Here is a 19,634-nt window from a genome sequence, read left to right as displayed (position 1 = left end):
TGCCTTAAGCAAATGTGTATGTGTGCGTGCATGGGGTGGGCAGGGGACGTCTGCGGGCCTTCTACTTTACTTAGCGTTCAGGTATGTTCTCATGGAAAGACCACATTTGTTATCGGTACATCTAAACTCGTGTCACTTCCAATTTATTGCCATCCAGCTGTGCTTTCTTCTGTTCCTCAGGAACTCTTGAAAGCAAAGCTACAGTGTAATTATCATCAAAGCCAGCATGGCAGAAAAGTAAACTAAGTTCTTCATTTAAAATATCGTTTTGTGGACTTTTGAGTCCATGAAAGGATTCGGAGAGTCAGTAGCAGAATTATATAATTAACCTACAATTAACCTTTCTGAGCGAAAATATGCATCTAAATTAAAGTAAAGCTAAAGTACAGATCTTTCTGGAAATCTGCATGTATAAACATTTGCATCCCTTTGCTGTGGCAGATTGTCTTCTTCTTCTGTACAGGTGGATCAGCAAAAGCCATTTGATCAAATTTACGAATCAAATTTTAGGGTAGGATATCTTACACGGAGCTAGATTGGTTCCTTTCATCTGGTAGGATGTTTTTAAGCAACGTTCTGAATTTGCACAGCTTTTTATCTGCCAAATAAACATCTGCTGCTTTAAGCAACTTAAACTCAACAGGCGTGTGACCAGCCACACACGCTAAGGCTAGTGGTCAAATTATAGGATAAGAATGACTTTCATTGTTAACGTTTTAGTAGCATTTTTCTTCTAACATCAGAAACAGGATTTCACATTACTGTTTTCTTCTCCTTTCATTTGCTTCCTTTAGAGGACACCACAGCAGATCATCTGCCTCCTTCTTACCCTCTTCCTGACATCCTCTACAGTTGCACCAACCCTCTTCATATTGTCATTCACTACATCCAAGAATTTTCCATGATATTCCTTCAAATTATTACACAAAGATCTTTTGTGCTCCTATTGTCAAAGCTGGTGAAGAATCAACAGCCTGTAGAAGTGGTGCCATTACTAACTTTTAATTTTAAAAGTAGTATTCCCAACACCATTTTGCAGCTAATACAAACTCTTTATATCTTACCTGAGTGTTGATTCTGATGGCTCCAATAGATGGAATTTCAAAGTAGTAACCTGAAGATTAAGAGGAGAGAATTAATGCACTATCTCCACGCCGAGCTTGCATCCAGTCTGCTTCATGGAGCAGCCCGTGTCATACATATATTTTCAAAAATTAAACAGTCACAGTGTGCAGTAAAGTGATCCATTAAAGATTGGAGTCTAATCTCTTCATGTTATGAGGCACACTTAATAACACCATCTTCAGCTGATGATGTTGGGCACTGCAGGCATGGAGGAGCCTGTAGCCACTGACCCTTTCAGACTCGTGGCTGCGTTGCAGGATGTAAATGTGGTGGCTCATTGGGAATGCTGAGCCCAAGGCTCTGCTTCTGCTGATTAGGAATGGAGGAGAATGCCCGACTGGGTCAATAACCACGCTGCTCCTCAAGTTATTAAAGCCATGAATGTTTATACAAAGAGCTGCGAAATGGAGGCAGCATCCCCAGAATGTTAAAAGGTGGAGATAACTTTCATTATTTTGATACATTATGCGGTTTTTTTACTCGCCTGGTCTGCGTTGAAATTTGTCTCCTGTGTCTCATTCATTAGCGCACGTGCTCATCCGTACACATCTCTGCACCCTCAGACTGAGGTTCACATGTGCACACACGCAGGGCACAGCCATTTGTTACTGCTCTGTTAATAACAGCCATTGTCCAAGTGATTTCTGACTGTGTGCCAGGGAAGTGGTTATGGAGCAAAGCACGGCAAGGGGTGAAAAAAGGAAAATGTGTGCAGTGACCAAAATGTAAATCTCCGCTCTGCGCTGCAGGTTCAGTGAAGATTTTCAGTTACGGGCTTTATCAATCATTTATTTTCTTTGACTATAATTCAGTTTTCCTCAAACTCCTTCTTCACATTTAGGAAGTAATTTGGGTCTCTGTTAAGCAAATACAGTGCTTGGTGATAACACACTTTTTTATTCCCCTGCCATAAAAAATAAGAACATGTAAATGTTTTAGAAATGTGCCAAAAACTTATTTAAAATGAAAAAAAAACAAAAAACACTGAATTCACTGAACTGAGTTTGTGTTTTACACACAAATTTGAGCTGGTATACTGGAGTGGTCAGAAATTACTCAAGCACTCAAACTAATTTTTCTGTTCAGGAATCTGAGTAAATAACTGTAATTTGGCATCTTAGTAAAAAATAAATAGTGTGCTCTTCTATTCATTTATTTTAATATTATTATTATTTTGCTTTTTTAAATGGTGAATTTCAAAAATCATGTATTACAACAATAATCCAACAATAATTCGATTTTAACATGTGCTTGTGCATAACGGGGAATTAACAATCACAGAAAAATACAAAAATGATTTTGTTAAATACCAGTAATGTAAATTTAGGGCAGCTGTGACATTTCAAACCTTATGTTTAGTCATGGTCTAATACATGTTTTAAGTACTGGAGTCTAAAGAAATCACATACACTGATTACCAAATACATATCAAGCCTTTCTATTAAAAATAACTTTGATTTCTATAAAAAACAAAAAACTAATCATTGATGTAAACTTAAACACTGCGTGGCCAAAAACATCCACACTAATATTACACTAGAAAACTTTTAGCTTTGATCCTTTTTGATAAATATATGCAGTGTCACAACATTTATTTCTGTCTATAGCTCTTGTATTGATGATGCGAGAGTCAGACCACCGTGTAGTTTCGCGATCACAATCATTCGAGACATTTTTCCAGCCGTCCTCACAGATGATGGTTCACAGTATCTTTCCAGATTTCAATAATTCACTGAACAGGTCTTAACCCGGTTTTGTAGTTTCAGTAATGCCCTTAGATGTTTTCTTTGCTGATAATGTGAAGCTTCCAAAATGGAATAACATCTTTCCAATGTGCCTTCCAACATATTTAAGTAATGAGAAGTTACTCACTGCATCAGTTCGGGTTTAAATAACCCAAACTGTTGCCAGCCCAAACATATTAACCACTGCAGTAATTATTCAATGGAAGGCTCGTCTTCTCCTGTTTTCTTAGTTAAATCGAGGTGGTGACTTCTTTTGGGCCTGATAGTTTTTACTGTGTAAAGAAGAATGCAATCTCCTGCTCAGAAGAACAGAATAAACAGCTTTCTGATGACATCCAGTTTCCTTAATGCTTTTACTGAGACAAAGTATTTAAACTGAAGTTTACCCAGTAAACCCGTGCACCTAATTTCATGGTGTAATTGATTTTATTTCTCTTGGTGGTGGGCATTATGATTTGTGGAATATTGTACTTCTAACTTTGGATTAAATTCAACACTTTTGTGGGAGTATTAGGATCACCCGCGCGGCATGTGACGTTTGCTGTTTGTATCCTCGACTTCACCTGTTTTTTGGAGATAACTTTCTTTTCTGTTTTGGATTTTGTTACACTGTGTGAGAGCATGCCGAAATGGTCCCATTGTCCTCAGAGTCACAGAGAGGTTGCTTTCTTCTTAGAATGGGATTGCAGCTCAAGTGAGGCAACAACTAGCATCTTCAAGTGCCCTAGTTGTGCATGTTTGTGCTTGTTGGTGTGCATTAATGTGGTTTGTCGAATGTGTGTGTGTGTGTGTGTCATGGGTGAAGGGTTAGGGCCTGGAAGTGTCAGGGAGCTAGCTCTGCTGGAGTGAGATACCAAAGAGTAATAAGTACTGAAGATACGAGAGGACAGCTCCATTGAGGCTTGTGTGTCAACACTATTGTCTTATGCCAGCATAGACTTTAGTAGCATGGTAATCACTACAGTCATGAACAGAGGAGAGCTTGTTGGCACAGAGGCATAATCCTGGACTTTCCCCAGCCTGACAGGGAGATGGCATGGTAATCATCCTGCTACCAGACTCCTCCTGCTAATTAATAACAACTTCTGGGGAGATACTTCTGAAGCACGTGGCTTCACTGGCAATAAGCTAATCGGCACACAACTAAAGGCCACATAAAGGAGCAGTTTCAGATAAATCACAACACTGAGAAACAAAATTAAACAAACCACAACAGGCCAAAAGAGAAGCGGGTTAAAAACATAAGAGTGAGCTCGACAACAACAGCAAACTAGGCTGGAGACAAATGAGCTAAGTCAAGATGAGATGCATGAACACAAAGTAGCTCACAGGAAGACCAGCTGAGTCATGTGGGCTGTCAGACTGAGGGTCAGAGGCAGAGCTGCCTGTTTGCTGGGTTATTTCAGGGCTGCTGATCTCAGCATCATATGCCAGAAGACATTATTTTAAAGCAACTCAACAACAGATGGAAGGCAGTGTCTTAATACCTTATCTTTCTGAAAGCTTTAAACCTGTTTTATTTCAGAGCACAGTGAGCATCACTGATGGGCGTGGTTGGGTTCGGATGTGAAGTCACACTGTCCCGGTGGACACCTTTTATCACTGCTGCAAGGCAACAGGTTAAATCAACAGAATCAACAGGGTCTAAAAAATAAAAGTGACAACGTGTGATTACAAAGTTGCACTGTCATACTGAACTTATAGTCTCCTGGGGCAATGCTCTAGCTCTTAGTGTTTTTGGATTGTTTCAAGTATTTCCCATCAAAACAGTGACGCATTAACTTTAATTCCAATTCTGGGGAAACAATGTTGTTGGAGGGAGTCAAATCTACCAAGATGCTACTGGTTCTGGTAAAAAAAACAAAAAACTCCAGATTTTCAATCTGCTGGGTTTTCAGCTCCTGTGAGCTGAGTTTTTGTTTCCTCAGTCGTCAGTGGATGTTACAGCAGAACTCTGTGTCGACAGTCTGAGACCCAGCAGGAAAAGTTCAAGGTGCACAACCCCGTGAAGCACTCGGGATTGGATACTGCGACCGATTTAGCTGAAAACGGCCTTTTTATAAATGTCACCTCCTCTACATCTCTGGGCTATAGCTAGAGATCCAGCTCCCTTCAGCAATGACGATCCTTGCCTAAATTGGCTCAGTTTGATGTAAAAGGTGGAAGTTTGGACTTTCTGCAATATCAATTTGTTAAGCACTGGTGGTCAGAAAGGGACCCTTAAGGTGCTATCAAAAAATATCAGGCTTGGTTTTTGATTACTATGGGTGAAGTAGCCAAATTTTGTGATTGTGTATACACAATGTATAACAAAACTGACGAAGGTCTGGGACAACATTAACCCTTGGGGCTCAAATTAAACTTTTTGTTGGTAATGCACAACCAAGTCCTGCAGTGGTACTTCTGAGTAAAAAGAACTCATAAAATATGTATGTGGGGTAATCAGGTTGTTAGTTTTTAACTGTTGCAAATCTGCAACACCTGCCTTGAGAGGGTTAATAACGTTAATCTCATTAATTAAACCATTTATTCTTAAATAACTGAATATTTACTTGACTAATTCATCTTTTAACTAATTAAGGAACAACAACACAAGTCAGTGCACCCATGCTTAAATATTTTCTGCATGATATCAGTCTGGCACAAATCTGTGAAGAGATGTTCTGCCATTATTCACAGATGTTTCTTTTCAGATCCTCTTTGCTGCAGGGGTTGCACTTTAAGTTCTCCAGATGTGGGTGTTCTGTTGGATTCACGTCAGAAGACATACTTGGCTAAGTCATAGTTCACTTTTCTTGAAAAAAACAAACAAAAGATGTGCGATTGTTTGTGTCTTTTGCCAAGCTTCTTGACACTACGAGCCCACTCTTTATTCTGCATTTGAGTGAGCTCACTTTGCAAACGCCACCTCCTCTAAACCTCTGGCATTACTGCAGACCCATATCAACATGCTCCCACCTCCATGTTTCAAGGTCAGACCTATGCAGTCACTCTGGCATTCATTGCCAGGTCCACACCAAACACTGAAATCCAGACAAATGGCTTTTTGCTTCATCTGAATAAAGAATGTGTTGCTTGTACTCATCAGGCTTTCTTTTGTAAGGCGTAATTGCGCAATTTTGTGCCCTCTCATAAGGAAAAGTCCTTTGCTTAGTGGTTTGATGACTGCCAAAGCAGATTCTTACGAAAATCTGTTGTTCCAATATATGGTTGTGAAAATTGCTAATTGTACACCAACGCACTCCTGAGGTCAGCCGACAAGCTTTCAGGGGTTTACATCTTCAGGCAGTTTGTATTTCATTATCCCAGGACAAAAGAGGGAAAGAAAGAAAGCCGTGTGGAGTTTTCTTTTAAAATCTTGTGAAATCCAAAAACTGTGAACAGCATGTGTAATAACTTTTGTAACAGAATTCACAGATAAACAGACTTTTGGTGCAATGGTACTTGTAAAGCACTTTCCACTCTAGTTGAGCACTCAAAGCCTTTTCACGATAAGCCTTATTCACCCATTCATACAAGTGCCTTTTTCTATGCCTAAGTGCTTTAAACCTAATATTCACACATTCACACTCTGATGGGTGGATCGGGGAAAATCAGGGTTCAATATCTTCTCCAAGAACACTTCTACATGCAGACTAGAGGGACCAAACCACCAACCAGACCTCCTAAACCACAGCTGGTTTAGGATGATGCTGGTAGTTTCAATGCTGTCTCTCTATTCTATTTTAAACTAAAAGCTAAAAAAAATCTCCCAGTTTACTTCATAGAAAAAAAACAGAATTGAAAGGTAATACAATTTTGACAGTTTCATTATAATACAAGGGTTTCTACACATAATACACCAAATTTATTTTCAGAATTTTAGTTTAACAGTAAGCAGTATCGCCTCACAACATGGAAAGTTCAGACTTCCCCACAGTCTCATTCCCTGTAGATGTTCTGTTTAGACATGTTAGCTCTTTGGCAAGAACAGCACCCTAATTATTCTAAAAACGATCATTTAACACACTTTTCATATAACTTTAAGTAATAAGTTTACAGAGGCATTCTGTATTTTGAATTGTGCTCTGCAAACAAGTGGACACAGCCTATCTGTATAAATAATTACAGCATGGAAGTTCTGAAAAATAAACTAGGCACGCTAAATTTAGCTATTTTCTTGCTTTTTTTTTTTTACACTTCCCCCCTCAGAATGGCTTGACTAAGACAATATCATTCATCAGGGTCCAAAAGTGTTCTAATAAATAGCATTATATTGATTCGAGGGCATGTGGTGGATGTATAATCACGGCACTGCATGTTTTCAAGCACACATCAAGTATGTAGATGCCTACACTGTGATTAATGGGTGACACAAATCATTCCCTTTTCTTAGATTTTGCATACAAGTATGAACTTCTCCACTTACCTTTATTGGCGCATGCTATCCACTGCAAAGGGGTGACATCGTAGTTATGCTGGCCAACAGAGAAAGTGAAAACACGAACCTGATTGACGAAAACAACAGATAAAAGAGACGAATCACATCAAGGAAATTTATATATATATAAATAAAAAAGTAACTGACAATAATCCACAAACTTACTTACTGGCAATAAAGTCAGCATCATGTACATAAACTATACTGACTGACCTCACAAACATCTCCAACAGTAGACGACAGTGATACAGAAGTGAAACTGCAGATTAATCCTATATGACAGCATTCGTCATGAAGGAACCGCAGAGTAATGAATAATGGTAGAACTATGAAATCAGGGAAATGAAGGGTGGAAGTGACAACAAGCTACTAGTGGAGTATCTACTGGCTGTAATATTACAGGCTCTGATGATAAAGTGGCTAATTAGTCAGCAGGTCAGAGCTGTTAACACCAGCAGCTAAACAACAAAAGAGACGAAATAAGAGGGAAGGAATGCGAGAGAGGAGCGAGTTGAAGAAAGACTAAGGAGATTTAAAAAACAAAACAAATGGGAGTGAAGAAGCTTGGAGAGCACTTTATATGCACAGATTGGAAGGCTTGGCATGTCTGACTGTCTAGCTAAAAGATCTGTTTATGCTATATTCAGACAATGTCAGCAGAAAACAATGGAAACAGGGAGAGAAAAGGCTGTTTCTAGAGATGCGTGATCTCTTGGGCTGAACAGATAACATCCTCATAGGGACAAACTCACTGTTTTGTTGGGCCAGTTGTACTTCTCAAAGATTTCCTGTGCGCGATCCTCCCCGCCATCTGTAAACATCATTATCATCTTATTGCAGTTGGCCCTTGGGGCATTGCTCTCCTGTGGCACAAGAAACAAAATGAGAAGATAAAGGGAAACAAGGCAGGGAGATATGCTAAAAAATGCAGCAGTAAAGGGGCAAGCTACTAAAACATATCCACTGTATGATCCCAATGCAATAATTACAAGTACTTAATTAGCTTTAGTTATGTTAACAACAAAATGATTACAAAGTGCTTAGTAATTGGTTAATAATTGGTCTTTAAACCATATATTTGAGCTGCTAGATATTGTAAAGCTGGAAATGAGGTTTATAAAACATTGTAAATGGTTATTAAACAGTTTAACACTGATGGGATAGTATATTGCCAGGGGTGTAAATCTGACCTGGGCGCTGCGGTTTGTGTTTCTTTCGCTCTTTGATTTCATTTTCACTCCTTTTGTGGTTGAGTTTCAACCACTAAAGCTACTTGATTAAGTTCTGGAAAAGATTGTGCTTTAGGTTAAAACATTCCCCTTCTCAAAATCAAACTATAAAGGACACTTCAACATATTCACTAGAGAAAGTGGGAATCGAACCATTAACCTTTCAGTTGCTAAACAACCCGCTCCACTGCCCATCATTGTAAAACCAAGAGTTCTGAATAAGAGTCCATATGTGATCAAATCCGACCAGTACTCGTATCTATTATTCCCTTCCTCTTCATGTATTAATTCTTCTATATTTTTTCTTTTTTTCCTTCATCTGTTTAAAAAAACCTCCTCTAATCCACTCATTGCTTTACTGAAACATTTATAGATTTCTTACTTGGCAGCCAAAGGCTTCTTCACATTGGCGTAATTTTAGGATTGCATCTTAAGTATACAACCTTATTCTAGCATTAAATCTGGTTGTCTCGAAAACATTTTCACTGGCATTATAGTCCCCGCCACCCTCCTGCACTGCAGCTGTCATTGATATGCAGACCAGCAGCAAGTCAATCTGACAAGATTCTAATAAAGACAAATAATATTGCGACAATTACATATTTTTATTGTGCTTTTGTCTCCAATCACAGCAGTGAGTCATCTACAGACAGCGATTAAAAGGGGCCTTTTTATTTCTCATTCTGCCGGCAAAAGGGAAGTTGTGAGGGTGCGGGTATGGAGGGGAGATCACTTGGCTCCATGCCTCCGAGCCCACCAGAGGAATATAAAGTGTCTGTGGCTGATATCCTCTGGGCTGCGCTCATCAATCATCCCATCAGAGCCCATTAGGGTGGCAGCCTCCTAAAATACACAGCAGCATACGGAGCTGAGGCAGCACCTGTGTCGGGAGCACGTGGATCCCTGCTGCTGACAGACCTCGCCACGGTGCTGGCTGCTGAAAAAGCTAGCGTCACTCCATTGCTACCGCAGTTATAATCAGACTTGCCTTCAACACTGACAGCCCTCTGGAAATGTCTTACGCAAACCTCAGCCACTCACTGTCAGCTTTGTGTTATCACTGTAAATTCTGTTTTATTAATTGGATTAGACAGCAACGTCAGCCACAGACAAACAAGGCGCTCGAGGATCGCCTTTCCCTGAAAGGCTTGTTGGCTCTTACATTGAGAAGCTGTTCAAAGGCGAATGTGAAGCCAGATTTGTAATCTGTGGTCCCCTTAGCTTGCATACGCATGACGGCTTCCTTGAAGATCTTCTTGTTACGAACGTTGGCCTGGACCAAAGTCCTGAAGCAATCAACTACAAAAACGGCCTTTTCATTGAACTGGAAGGAGACATAAGAAGAATTGAATGATTTGCCCGTTTAAAAAACAGTTGTAAAAGTGCATATTTCTATGTAACGTATGCATGTGTGCACAGTTCATGGAGACAGGATGCAGACGTGGGTGTGTGCAGATGTAAGCTACCCTGCTCCTGGCTGGCAGTAAACACTGGTAATTACAACTTTCCACACCAAGAACAGGTGCACCTGAAACGCCAGTGCATTACACTGAACAGAAACCCAGCCAAGGTAATATAATCTGTCTCATCTCATCTACCAAATTAGCCTAAACCTGTGTATATGCATGTGCTCGTGCTCGTGTGTGTGGCATCTCTGCGCGCTATTAGCAGCATGTTTGTAATAGCATGTTTCAAATGATGTTTCTTCTCGAAGGTCAGCTTCAGAATCAATTAATGTTTTCAGGACAGATTGATGTAAACTACTACATGAGAGAAAAGATGGCATTTTCATTAGGTCGGTATCATGTCATATTTAAACTGGCAGACAAAGACAGACAGAATTACAGTGCTGCTTCTTCAAATGTTAGGGAAAGCAGAATCTTACATATCTATATTATTGCTAATATATATTGTAATATCGATATCACTAAAGCACTTCTGGATGGATGCAAACTGCATTTCGTTGCCCTGTACCTGTGCATGTGCAATGACAATAAAGTTGAATTCTATTCTATTCTATTCTATTCTAATCTGCGCCATATGATCAAGACAAAATTAATCTGTCACATGTGCTAATACATTACCATATATTATTATAACTAATTATACAAGCCCTTACAAGTGAAACCAGATGATTATTTTTGGTTCATTTGTATTTTTTTTAATGCATTTTGGGTTTGGAAGGAATTCAGAGCAAGTTTTTCTAAGCCCACACTTTTTTTTTATTTATAAGGGGAAAATCAGATGCTTTCCCACCCAGATTACCATGCTCATTTATTGCTCTTAGAGCTGGGATTTAGAGGCATACAGTGGCTAAGAGCAATGGATTATGAGGGATTACTGAAGGGAGTCGACAAACAGAGCCACCACACCGAGCAAGAGGACGTGTTTCTGTGCGTGTGTGTGTGTTTATGTGTTATCGGCCCTGCAATATAGAATAACACTAAGGTTCCCCTACACATAAGTCTCAATAGAAAACTTGGTAATAAGTAGAGTAAAAGAGGCAGACGGCCTCAATCCTACAGGGACAGCAGTGAGGGAGGACAAGCAGACAATGTAATGAGGAAAGAGAATGGTTTCCACAACAACTGGGAGCTGAATGACCAGCTTACTAACTCCCTGCTTGAGTACCACCTGCTTAATGAGTGCCACAAATATTTGTGTTGATGTTGTTTTCCGAAGAGATTCGTATTTGTGTTCACTGCAAATGTGGTCTGCAAGCTTCCACTTACACTAGCCACATTCACATAGTCATCATCTGATAAAGTGTCTAGCATCTCCACTACGGAGGTCTTCATGAGCTTCAGAGTGAGTCCGCTGACACTCCCACTCCTGCAGAAAAGAAGCAACGAAGCACTTGCACGCTCAAGTTATAGACAGACGTTTCATTTTTATTTTTTGGTCGTGTCTACTTTTTAAATCAAAATTGTGGGTTATACTTAGAAAATCACTCCATATTTGGACATGTATTCAATAAATGACATGCATATTTAGGAATAAGACCAACATAAAAGTAATTAAAGCTAAAAAAAAAAGGAGAATATGAATCTTCCTTTATGTTTGGTCTTTTGTCAGACCAACAGGTGGCACTAGCACCCTTCAAAGGAGGCACACACTCATACCAGAAGAAAAAAAAAAGGTTAAAAGAGAAGCGAGACACTCACACATCCACAATGATAACCATGTCCTTTGGAGATGATGCACCTTGGATATACCTGGACAAAGGGAGACAAAGAATGGGCTTTAATTTGTTCCCGTAATCTCTGAAAATTGCACTTTAAAAAGAAGCCAAAGTCACAATGAGCTGAGCCATCATAATATGGAGCAACCACGGCTCAGCCCACTTAAGCTACAGAATACTGAAAAGGCTTATGTGCTTAGAAGAGTTAATAAGTTGTTATATACTTCAGTGTTGGCTACAGCTTCTGCGAGCTGACTTCAACACAGATAGTCCTCTTTGCCGAACAACAATGCCCACTCTAAATAATTACTGCGTGAGACAAAGTAATTACTAGTTTACAGACTAAGTGTATAATAACATATTTAGTACAACTGGCTGTACTGATCTGCACAACCCCCTTTTAAGATGGCACTTTTAAAAAGACCTGTGAAAAATAAAAATGTATTCAGTATCACCAGAAGATTGACTCAATTATTAATTAGTACCAGTAGCCGAGTTACTATTTTTACAAGGGCTAAGTTGTTTTGATATTCAGACATACTATTTTACTGCTACAGATATTTATTTTACTTTCGACATAGATGAGCAAGTTTCTTGTTGTTCTTTTTTTTTTTTTAAATTGATATCAGTCAGGTCACCATAAGCTGTGCTGGAGACGTGCTGAGATTGCTGGAGTCTTGAATTTCAAGTAGAGTTTAGATGAAATCACACTTTGTGTCACTAAATTCCAACAGCATTAAAATTTCCAAGACAATTTGTTTTTGTAGTGCTAGTAATCTTGCAGCTTTCATTGATAATTATTTCATCAAATAATTGTAGGAGTCACATAGAAAATACATCTTTATTTATCCTGTTATGCTACTGTGACTCATGGAATCTACCGTGCAATATATTTAGTCACTTGATATTTACTGTAAAGGAGCAGCCTGAGTAGTGTTGACCTGCTCAGTGGAGAGCCTGTGCTGAGCTAAGTGCTGTCAGTAAAAGAAGATAGCTGATGTTCTGTTCCTTTGATGACTCATCAGTTGGGCGTCAAACCACATTATTTACTCTGGCAGGCCCTTTGTTTCTTATTTTTATTTATTTATTGGGGGTGGGGGAGGGGTGCACAAGCAGCTTAAGACCATTGTGCTTCATCTGCAAAGCAACTTCTAAAATAGGGCTTTTCTGATGTGTGCGTCTGCCACGACACAAGCCCACAAGGCAGACGCAGCAGTGAGCTAGCTGCCCAGACAACTTGCGTCCTGGAAGAGGCGCGCACATAACATCTGTCCAGCGTTGATAGAGGATGACATACAGAAGGAAATCTGAAATCCCCTCAGTCTCTTCCAGCGGCAATTAAATTCACATTTACCACTGATGCAAAGAGAGCTGAGATTGATGGACATTATATGCTTTTCTGTGGAGCGCTGGAACGAGGGAAGCGGTGGGGGTTGGAGTGGTGGTGGTGGTGGGGTGGGGGGGTTCAAATGTGAGCACTAGTTTGACATTCTGGGAAGCGAGCAGGCAAGCAGTTAGCAGCCGTCTTCGGCAGCGTAATCATCAGGGGTCTCTTACAGCTGATAATCAGCCATTCCACTGAGTGTGGAGAGAAGCCAGCTGCCTGTGGGCCAGAGAGGCTCTTTTCTTATGCTCGGCCAAGCTGATGTGGAGGTAGAGCAGCGGAGCCTCGGTAGGCCTCGCCGCAAGTCCCAGTGCTCCCATTCACTGGCAGGCGCCACTTCAACCTGCAGAATGACCTCTGACCCATTCTGCAGTGACATCTACCCATCACAGTGCCTGGGTTCTAATCCACTTTAAGACACGATCTGGACCTTACTCTGCAACCTCCCAGATGGAACCAGGGCGATGTACCAGCACTGTCTCCCGTGAGGTCGATTAACTGAGCATGCCCAGAGTGAGCATAGGCAAAATGTATGCATGCATAAAAGAGAGAGTGAGAGAGAGCGGAGTAGGAGGAGGGAGAAACCAATTATTTTCAATAATAAAGAATGCCACATCAAAGGTAGAACTTCCACAGCTCTCCAAAAGTGTGTGGCGTATGAAATCAGGCCTGGAACCATGAGGCATGCTGGCATGCATGACTTTTATCAATTTAATTACTGAAATCTTAATTTGAGGCAGAGGCAGGGGGGCTGAGACTCCACCACTTTCTTTTGAGCGGAAGGGGTTTGTGAAAGCGATCATCGATGCAGGACCGAAACTCGGTCAGAATGTGGCCCACGTCTCCAGTCCCTCAGGCTCGTGGATGGAGACACCCTGTCTGGAGATTGAGCGAGGGTCATTTGGTGACGGCTGATGAACACAGACCTACTGCAGGATTTCATTAACTTCTGTGGTCAGTCTATTTCTCATAGAGGAGAATAGTCCTTCAATGGGTCTTGGAGTTATTTTGAAGGGGGCTAAATGTTAATTGTAATGCAATGCAGACCTCTATTACTTAGTCATTATAGGTCATCTTCAGCTGCACCAATGTAAAATCTCACAATGGAAAACCGTGCGAGTTCTGGACGTGAAATATGGCGAGAAAATATTACTTTCAAGCAGATCGTTTCTCCCTAACTGTGAGAGAGGCAGCATTGATCAGCAGTAATGGGGTTTAAGAAGAATGTGCACGCAGTGATAGAGTAAGGAAGAGTAACACATGAGCAAGGATAGCGTCACTCAACACTGGAGCTATAGTGCTGCCATGGCTGATCTTCCACAAAGATTGTCTTAGTGTATCAGCACTCCTCTCTTTCTCAGCCTTTCCAGTGCCTGAAGTACAAATGAATTTTCTCTATGCCTCTGAGCAGAGAGCAACAGGATCAGAGAGAGTGCAATGGAGTCAAGAAGTTTCAGTCTCCGGGCTGATACGTCGTTCTACTGTTCTGACAGATAAAAATCATAAATCGAGGCCGGTATTACTATATAATTCTCCACATTTTGACTCATGGATCCAGATGTGTTGTTTCTGCATGGATTCCAGTCAGTAATTACCTCTCAGCTTCTGCCCACTGATGCCATTCTTTCCCTGTCATTACCCAGTCTCCTGCGTGCCAAGGCCAGGTGACAAGCAGATGGGCCTGGCTGGTGCTGAACGGAGCCCTGTCGCCCATTCTGTCCCCCGGCGACAGGACCGCCAGCCAGCAGACACAACATCTCGGCCTGTGTCCTAGCAGTCCATTCTCTTTTAGTTATGGTCAATATTTTACCACAGACAATGACCCATCAGAAATAGTGACAGAGGGTATTTTACTACATGTATTTCATATGACGAGGTGTCAGTTCTTGTTTACCCGTGAACAGCTCATTACAGTAGATAAACTAATGCGAAAGGTCTCCTTCTGAGTCCACCTCGTGAGCCCAAATTTAATTCAGCCTGTTCATTACACCTGTCCATTGCATCTAGGATGCTAAGTAAAATATTACACCTCATAAAATATTAAATGTCATATAGAAATGGCTACTAGGCATGCAAGGATCACTGTATGGTGGTAATAGACCATTTAGTGTGACTTGTGAACATTGTGACATTATGTAAACTTGAAAAAATGATTAATAAAAGGGATTTTGCACCTTGTTACAGTCCTTTATTTTGAAATCACTACCTTATAATGCTGCTGGAAAATTTATCTTTTTGACTGTTAGTTGGACAAAACAATTAATGGGCTGACATTACCTCCGAGAACACGTGAAGAGCAATTACTTCTAGTTGTCGACGTCTTGTTGAATAAAATATTCATCAAAAGCAGAAACCCTAAATTAATCAGTAAGGCAATAATCACTGGAGCGGTCGTTTAGGAAAGCATGCATGACATGTGACATAATAGCTAATTGCAACTGCCGAGGTTTAACTGGTTAGTGGTTATTTTAAATAAAAAGCAAAAGTATTGATTTTAACACCCATAATCACAAAACACATCATGTACTCTACATAAATGCATCCATACACTCACAAATATCGAAAATCAAGACACAGCCTGATTTGTGCGTGCAGCAGACATGTGCTCTTTACACTGAGGTGGAAGGAGGTATTGCTCTAAGTGATAAATAAATCAAAAAGAAATGCATTACACAAGCAATGAACACAATGACATATTCTACGTTGCGGTGATTGTGTTTTGCTCCTTTTGTAACAGTCTAGTAAAGGGAGTCTCATTGGAATTCATGAAGTAGTTGTATCGAGGCACCACGTTGTAAAATCAATACGTTAACTGTGCCGTGGGGGGAGGGGCATGCGTGTATGTGTGCATAACTCTCTCAGGAGATTGTGTTTATGCACCCTGACCCATTCACCGAAATGCTGTGCATTACATTTAAATTGGAGGAATCATCTTCTACATACATTTCAGAAACATGCACATGCATATAACACGATCCATGGAGTGGGAAAAAAAGGTTTTCTGTATTGTTGAAGTGAGTTGTGCTTATTAAACGCACTGTGCTGATAATGAGCTGCATGCATACACACATACTCTGTATAATGAAACTGACACTACAAAACGTGAGTTTTCCTCACCGCGATACGCTTGATAAGGATGCATCATATAAAATAGATATATGGCGAATAACCACAGATTAATGGGAGAATTGTAACACAGGGAAAGTCTGTTTATGCGTGTGTGTGTGTGTGTGTGTGTGTGTCCACGCGCACGTGTGTGTGTGGATGCGTGTCTGCTCCCTTATGCGCGTGGATTTGTGTTGTGCTGATGGGCTTATTATTTTATGGACTGCTGCTCTCTTAGTGCTCCTGTGGATGTGGCAGGCAAATAAAGATTGAATTAAGATAACAATATAGGAGGACAGCGCCCAGAGAGCCTGCAGGAGAAAAAGATGTTGTCTGCCATTTATTTAGTCCACTTTCTGTTGATTATTGGAAGTGCTGGCACCGAGATGATTCACATGTGCATATTTTCAGATATGCCTGTAAATACAGTTGTTTTGTTTTGGGTTTTCTTTCACCACTTTTCAATCTGAAATAAATACTGAATATTGAATTAGTCATGCACATTTCTTTATAGTAAAGTTTAGCAACCAAGTATCAGCCTGACATTGTTGTTTTAGCAGATGAAAGATCTTTTTTTAGTGCAAACCTTCTGATAAAAGCCTGCTGCATCACCTTCAGTAGGCCTCTCTTTTGACCCGGCTTCTACCTGAAGTCGGGAGAACAAAGAGAAAAGAGGAGGCAAAGCCCGGGGATCTATATATATTAGAATTGTGTTTTCGGGAGCTTCAGCTTCGCGGATTGACCGCCATAGTCATAATATTTATAAAGAGGTTAGATTGACTTCTTGAAGAAATCAATATGTGATACAGCCTACATGCTGTTGTGAACCTGGGAGGTAATGGGATCTTTGCAACGCTTGGCTAACAGGACTCCACGCCTGTCTCTGGTTATTTCTTTCTTCGCCTTTCACTTTCCCCATCTCCCTCTCCCTCACTTCAACCTCTGCTTCGCTTCCCTTGATAACAAGTGCAGACATTATAATGGACAAATGTTAATAATTAATGTCAGAGCAATTGGAAACAATTAAGTGTGTTGACTGGACCATTAATTTTCCTGGGGCTGTTGGTAGGGGAGCAGAAGGCGAGAAAGACCATCTGTAAAGGAAGGCGGCCCCTCTGTTTTTTAAAATTTATTAATTAATTATGTTTTCTTTCCACAGAAGACCACCTGGACAGCTCTGGCTAGGTCAGTCACACCACTATCAGTTACTCCCAGTAAAACTACAGGTTTACACTACAAAAGAGCTGCTGCTCTTTGATGGGACTCTTCTTATAGACGACATCACTCCTTATATTACTGAAGGATGGTACTGAGATTAGATCTGTGTATTCTCTGGCTTTACTGGTATTTGCAAAGGTGTAGAATCTATAGCATCTGACCGGTATCACAGCATGTGATCTGATTTATGTGTAGGAGGAAAAGGGCCGGTCGGTATGTGAGTAGAAAGTGTGTGTTTGTCACTTTTAGTCACTATTTGCGCACATTTTCTAGCCTGCAGGAAGCTCCAATGCCAGTGTATTTACTTTTGGTACACCTCTGTGTTGTGGGTTTGCTGTTGCTGTAAATGAAAGCAATTTAAAGTTGTACCTTGCATGATGTGAGATGAGCACAAAACTACATAGAATAGTACAGTTAAGTTAAGTCACAGTGACTTGACATGAGATGATAGAAAAGTTGAATTTCAGGGCCAGAACTGAAAAGCCAGCCACTGCACCATTCGTCATGTAAAATTATAGGCAATTTAAAAACTACTGAGACAACTGGACAGGGATAATTACTGTCATCAAAAATTTCAAATCTAGCATTTGTCCTATTTGGAACCAAGGGCCAAATCTCGACATTCCTTGAGGTCACTGAAATGGTGACTAGCCAAACAAATCAACAAATTGTGCAACGAATCTTAACGTGCAATACGTAGTGAGGGTTTAATAGCGATGTATCTGGGTCCAAACGCTCCTTTGGTTTCCAAAATCAAAGAAACTCTGAAGCACTACTGAGAATCAAAGACGGTCCAAATTCTTTCAGTTCCAATAAAATAAACAGAGTAGCTTTTCTCCCTGGTTTGACAAGAAATTTTTACTGCCAAGGCTTTCATGAAAAAGTCAATTTATAAGGTTTAGAGGAATCACGAGTTAGCAGGAAGTTAGCATATGCCATGTTCTGAGCAGAGTAGTTCTAAAAGACTAAAACATATAGCACTGCAATATGTTTTCAGTTAAACAGAAACACAAAAATACATTTTAATGGAATCTGGAGGGTTAATGAAATTAGGCAAGCTGACATATAATGACGTGCTCCTTGGTGGGGAACTAGGCTAACATAAACACACGACCACAGGGAAGATGTAGGATGAAGGTTAAACTTTTCTCAATAATCTTCATGTTAAGGATCATATGACAGGGAGAAAATGCCAAAAACAGGCTAAACTTCAGCCAAAAGAGCATCTAAAGTGATCCATCCACAGCACAAGGGTAGTTATTAATATGCTCCTGTGTGGTTTGGATTACTCACTGTGAAAAAGTCCTGATCCAAAGCTTGATATCCACACTAAGATTTTAGTCAGCCTGTGAGTGAGTCTTTGCAGATAAGTGCAAATATTTGGTGTCTGCTACACTCTGAATCCACAGGCTGTGGTGTACAATGTGTATAAGCTACAAATGTTAAAAATATAAACAAAACAGCCTCAACCAATAGAAACAGGGTTGATACATCTTCCCTTAACAAGTAGATGTAGATGTTTTTACTGCTTCACGCTGCTGTCTCTCATATACCAATGTGTAAATATTCATGTTATATAGGCTATTTTTAAGGTGATTGTTCAAAAGTTCAAGTTTGTTTCTTATGAAGTCTTTAACGTGAATAATTTTATAGCATCAGAAATGCCAGCACCTTATATTAGCTAACTCTAGATATTGCACATTATACTGTGAAGCTACTGGATGACATTTGCCCAAATGAGCTTCTGTTTCTCAAGATGCGAGATCACTTTACAAAAGGAAAACCTTTGTATGAACACTGGTAGACTTGACAGAGCTTTAATGTGCTTCAACAAATAAGGTGGCAATTTGAACAGGCTTTCAAATGCTAGTTAGCTTCTCACACTGAAATAGAAGACTATAGTTGATGAATCAATATATTCTCGGATTTGAAATTTTCACCATATGTGTTTGTAGTGTTGTATTTCCTGTGCATCAAGATATTCATTCTGTAGGGTTTTTTTTTATACATGTAGAGGAACCTCTGCCCACTGTCACACCTAACTTAAGCTCAATTAGAGCTTCTATTAGGAAATAACATGAGTTCAGGTGTAGCATGTGCCATTTTTCTGTTCCATCATATTCGTTTATTATCTGTTTTTCAAATTACAAATCTTAGAGAATATGAAAAACATGCTTTGTTTATGTGCTTTTTATGTGCTTTTTTCTACCTTCAGTTGATGTATCAC

At 40.1% G+C, this 19,634-nt stretch overlaps 1 protein-coding gene across 3 annotated transcripts in view; it reads right to left on the bottom strand.

The window, feature by feature from the left end:
* The window catches only part of cacna2d2a (calcium channel, voltage-dependent, alpha 2/delta subunit 2a), a 183,748-nt gene that overhangs the window by 20,658 nt on the left and 143,456 nt on the right, over positions 1-19,634 (bottom strand). For all 3 annotated transcript variants that reach the window (XM_086292772.1, XM_086292773.1, XM_086292774.1), the window contains 6 exons: positions 11,684-11,734; positions 11,252-11,351; positions 9,682-9,843; positions 8,043-8,153; positions 7,279-7,357; positions 1,065-1,114 (listed from right to left, as the gene is read on the bottom strand). In XM_086292772.1, the coding sequence (XP_086148898.1) occupies positions 1,065-1,114; positions 7,279-7,357; positions 8,043-8,153; positions 9,682-9,843; positions 11,252-11,351; positions 11,684-11,734 (553 nt within the window). The remainder of the gene's footprint in view (positions 1-1,064; positions 1,115-7,278; positions 7,358-8,042; positions 8,154-9,681; positions 9,844-11,251; positions 11,352-11,683; positions 11,735-19,634) is intronic.

This window comes from Aulonocara sp. 'chitande type north' Nkhata Bay, linkage group LG5 (assembly GCF_057382095.1).
Source record: "Aulonocara sp. 'chitande type north' Nkhata Bay isolate Kocher_YH1m ecotype deep benthic linkage group LG5, A_spYH_male_GT1.1, whole genome shotgun sequence".
NCBI classification, from domain to species: domain Eukaryota; kingdom Metazoa; phylum Chordata; class Actinopteri; order Cichliformes; family Cichlidae; genus Aulonocara; species Aulonocara sp. 'chitande type north' Nkhata Bay.
This window is presented reverse-complemented; position numbering and strand designations above follow the sequence as displayed.